The 4,452-nt window shown below is 34.1% G+C and overlaps 1 protein-coding gene across 1 annotated transcript; it reads right to left on the bottom strand.

The window, feature by feature from the left end:
• Positions 2,477-4,115, bottom strand: LOC107638012 (cucumber peeling cupredoxin). Its single transcript, XM_016341213.2, has 2 exons — positions 3,536-4,115; positions 2,477-3,297 (listed from the first exon to the last, which is right to left on the bottom strand). The coding sequence occupies exons 1-2, from the start codon at positions 3,735-3,737 to the stop codon at positions 2,861-2,863; spliced, it is 639 nt and encodes a 212-aa protein (XP_016196699.1). The 5' UTR covers positions 3,738-4,115; the 3' UTR covers positions 2,477-2,860.

Raw genomic sequence — 4,452 nt, 5'->3', positions numbered from 1 at the left:
CTACTACCTTTCCAGCCGTTGTGTCAGGCATTCTCTTACAAGTCTTCTTCTTACAACTGGGATTCCTCCTAACGCATCCCTTCCTTGATATGCAACTACACTTTCTATTTAAATAAATTTGAGGTTGAGTAAAAGAAGGAGATAAAAATAAAGGAACTAACACAAATCTAACGTGATCAAGTAAAGCTAGTACTCTCAAATCTATTTAGGGTTTGAATTCGAAAGTTTTCTCAAACTATTTTAGTGCAGAATAAAGTAAAAGAAGAAGAATAACACTTGCAGTTTCATGAGTTTAACATCCATAAAGTCATATATATATCATCCGAATTAAAAGTCATAAATACAAAACTCTGATTCTGAACAAAAATATCAAAAATCAATATCAATTCATTATCAAAGCAATAATGGTGAATCAAAAAGAAGAATATTATCTATTTTAATTCGTATTAGTGCTAGAATACAATTAACTTGTCTTTTATATGAAGGACATTCATCAAATTTATCATCTGCTACCTTTCCAGCTGTGTGTGAAGCATAAACTCATCCTTCATGGGCATTCTCTTACAAGTCTTCTTCTTATAGTTGGAATTCCTTCCCACGCATCCCTTCCTTGATACACAAATGCACTTTCTATTTAAATAAATTTGAGGGTGAGTATAAGCGAGAGATAAAAATAAAGGAACTAACACAAATCTAACCTGATCAAGTAAAGTTAGTACTCTTAAATCTATTTACAGTTTGAATTCAAAAGTTTTTCCAAATTATTTTAGTGCAGAATAAAGTAAAAGAGAAAAAATAACACTGGCAGTTTTATGAGTTTAACATCTATAAGGTCATACATATAACATTCTTTGTTAAATACACATAATATCCAAATTACAAAAATCATAAATACAAGAAGCTGATTTTGAACACAAATATGAAAAATTAGAATCAATTTATTAGCAAACCAATAATGGCGAATCAAAAAGAAGAATATTAGCTATCGTGATTGGTATTAATGCTAGAATACCATTAACATGCCTTTTATATGTCTTTTGCTTACACCTTTATTTCCTCCTAATACATCTTTTCTTGGATACACAATTGTGCTTTTTTGATAGAGCAGTCTTCATCCCCATGAATTCTAGAAGACTCTGTAGTGAACAATATTTAAGCCCTATTTCATTGGAGCATAAAAGAGGTGATCACGTAAACATATATTTCATAGTTATTAACACTCTTAAAAAATGGAATTTGGATTCTCTAAATTTTGAATTTTCACTTTAGAAGATAAAGTGTGATCACTCACCCTATTTCTCTCTCATATTTTCACTTTAGTAACGTCCTTTTTCAATTGGCCATGTGTCTCTCCCTTCAAGCTATAAAAAATTTGGTGCTCGTCTAGTGTTTTTGGTTTCTAGAAACTTGCCCTTGCCAAACAGAAAAATGAGTAACTAAAAAAATTAAATTTTCTTTTTTTTTCTTCTTTTTCTATTTTCTATTTTCTTAGGAGGCTTACTTACCATGATTCAGTAGATCGAAACACCGCGCAATGAATTCAACCGTAATCGAGATTTTTTTTTTGTGTGTCGATAATCAATGACTTTTTGCCTCGAATATATGATGATACTAAGGCCACCATCATATCTTGGTTGACAGCCCAGTTAAGCACATATCTCAACCAGCCAAAGTCCATGATTTTCACCTTCCTCATTTTCTTATCGCCTGCTTCAGAACTTAAATGCTCCATCATTGCGCCACAAAACATGACGAGTACTTCCATGGATAATCTTCATCATCTGCCAATCTCTTATCAATTATATTTACCATACATAAATAATTACCAAACAAGTATATTTTTTTGGGAAGGTCTCAATGCGGTAGATTTCAACAAATTCTAACCAATATTTAGTCTGTATTTAGTTTTTAAGATTATGTTGCATTTAGACTTTGTTTAAATTTATATGCAAAATTACTAACGTTGACGACTGATGATTCAAAATGATAAAATTTATTGATTTTGTAGTATTATTGTTTTTTTTTTACTTAGATTAACAATATATATAATAAAAGTTTAAGGTTTGGAATTTGAAGAAATAAATAAATAAAAATATATGAGAAGCAATGCTAGACTAATATATGATTAGTGGATTAGGTGAAGGTTAGCGCAATAAGTAAATGATTAGTGGAGATTAGTAGAGTTGCTGAGTGATTAAAATAGTTGTAATTATATTATGAGTGTATATATGTATACTTGTATAATATTTAAGAATTCACAAACACATTTTTTTCAATCTCTATTTATAACAAATAAAAAGATGTATAAGGGGATAAGAGAAATGTTAGAAGATTAGTAAAATTTATTATTTTTTATTAGTTAATCAATAATTTTTAAAATGTAAACTAAAAATATGTTATTAAATTATTAAATTAAAGAAATTAGATTAATAACTATAAGTATTGGACAAAAATAATAAAAGATAAAAAGACAATCTAAAAAGAAAAACAACGAAAATTGGTTTCCTAAATGGATTGTAATACAAATCCAATGTATCAATGCTTCAAATTCGGTTTTGTTTGGTTCCCGCGGAAAACTAAACACAAGCTTCAACCACCATAGATAGTTTGAATCTACGATAGAAATGGCAGAATGTAATTACATTATTTAGCGGTAATGGTTGATAATTTGGTGTAGAGCTTGCAATGAAGTTGAGTGGTTGTTCACCGTTGCAATCTAAACCTTTAAATAAGGTAGTGAATGAAAATCCAGAATGTCCGTATAGTAACTAGTAAGTAGTAACAGTGTAAAACTTAGAAACTAAATAAAAGAAAAGAAAAGTGATAAAATGCTGCGCACCCACCGTAATCCAACTACTCCTCACCGTAACAGTATCAAGATCTCCGCTGCGAAGCCACAAACCGCCACGAGCGCATTAACGCGCAGAGGTGACGCGCCTCCAGTAGGGGCCAGCGTCACCGTGGACGGTGGAGACTGTTCGGCGGCGTCAGGACCCGGCGGCTCAATGTAGGGCGGCGGCGGCGGCTGGTTGAGGCTGGGTGGCAGGCCTTGGCCGCGGTTGACATTGATCTCGAAGGCGAGGCCGCGACGGCACTGGAGGCCGTCGGCGGCGTCGGAGAAGAAGTAGTTGCGTCCGACGACGGTCAACGGAACGGAAATGGTCAACGCCTGGCTGAAATTACTGCTTCCGCTATCGTATACGAAGGTGCCGTTGTCGAAGTCGTCGGCGTTGCAGCTCAGGTAAGAGGTCTCATTGTAGGTCTGAACCACCGTTTGATTCGTGTTCGTTTTGAAAACTGATAAAATTGGAAAATAAGAATTGAATCAGATTTATTGTTGCGTTTGGTTGGAACTTAAGACAAATCAGATAGAAATGTGCAATTAACTAATTATAATTACTTCATCGAGTTTTAACTTTCAACAATCAATTTAATTTTCTTTTTCCCTTTTGTTTTTTTCAAAAACGAAGCAGTATTCATACATAGCAACGTTAAAAGAGAGAGAAAAGAAAAGGGAGAGTGTGATTGAGCTTACTGAGAAAATCGCCGAGGTTGAATGTTTGAGTTGAAGCCCAAGAGGAGTAGTTGGTGGCGGCTGTGCTCGTAGTGGAGTTGAACAACCACCCGGATGCGCCGCCCACCGTGTGGTTGTGGTATCCGCTGGATGATGCTGCAGCGTAGACGGCGGTGGTCAAAGCAAAAAAGACCGCGAGGTAGGCTGCGATGGGCGGCGCCATCGGCGGAGATCGATGGCGATTTGAGGGCAGATATTGCGTTTTGTGTTGTGTGAGGATGTGATTGTCAAATGTCAATGAAGAAAACGCTGGTGAGTTTTCAAATAAAGAAGTTTAATTTAATTTAATATAAAGCATAACATAATAAATGGATCATGAAACTAAGTCATGGAACGTGGGAGGGAAGTGGATTCAGGAATTCAAAATTAAAATTGTGTTTATCATTAGTAAATTACAACTGTGGTGGTTACAATTATCTCTTGTTGTTTGGAGATTTGAAACTCCATAAAATTTTAGAAAGGAAATACCATAAAAACTCATTTTTATGCTATATTAATTTGGTTCAACGGTACATGCATATCTGTGTATAGCGAATGATCAATCATCACACATATCTCTCACCTACCTTGCAGCTACCGGATAGCTATGGGGTTCTTAGATTGAGGATAATTTTGAGTATTTTGATGATTCAAATAAAAACTATTTAAACGAGTACCACTGTATGAGTAGGGTTATTTACTTTATTTTAAATATTTTGTATTATTAATGAATTGCAATTTAGAAGAATATAAGCGAAAAACGAAGAAAAATCTTAAAGAAGAAAGAATGATAAATCAAATTGAATGAAACTAAGAGTTTGCCTCATAGAGATGATATTTTAAACTGGGAGTTCTTTGGATTTCACGGAACAACTTGACAGAACTTGCTAGAAGCAGAC

This window comes from Arachis ipaensis, chromosome B04, assembly GCF_000816755.2.
Source record: "Arachis ipaensis cultivar K30076 chromosome B04, Araip1.1, whole genome shotgun sequence".
Lineage (NCBI taxonomy): Eukaryota > Viridiplantae > Streptophyta > Magnoliopsida > Fabales > Fabaceae > Arachis > Arachis ipaensis.
This window is presented reverse-complemented; position numbering and strand designations above follow the sequence as displayed.

Excerpts from the sequence above, each read along its gene's own strand:
- LOC107638012 (XM_016341213.2), bottom strand. The coding sequence starts at position 3,737 with ATGGCGCCGCCCATCGCAGCCTACCTCGCGGTCTTTTTTGCTTTGACC. Across the intron at positions 3,298-3,535 it reads CAACCTCGGCGATTTTCTCA|TTTTCAAAACGAACACGAAT; the intron begins GTAAGCTCAATC and ends CAATTTTATCAG.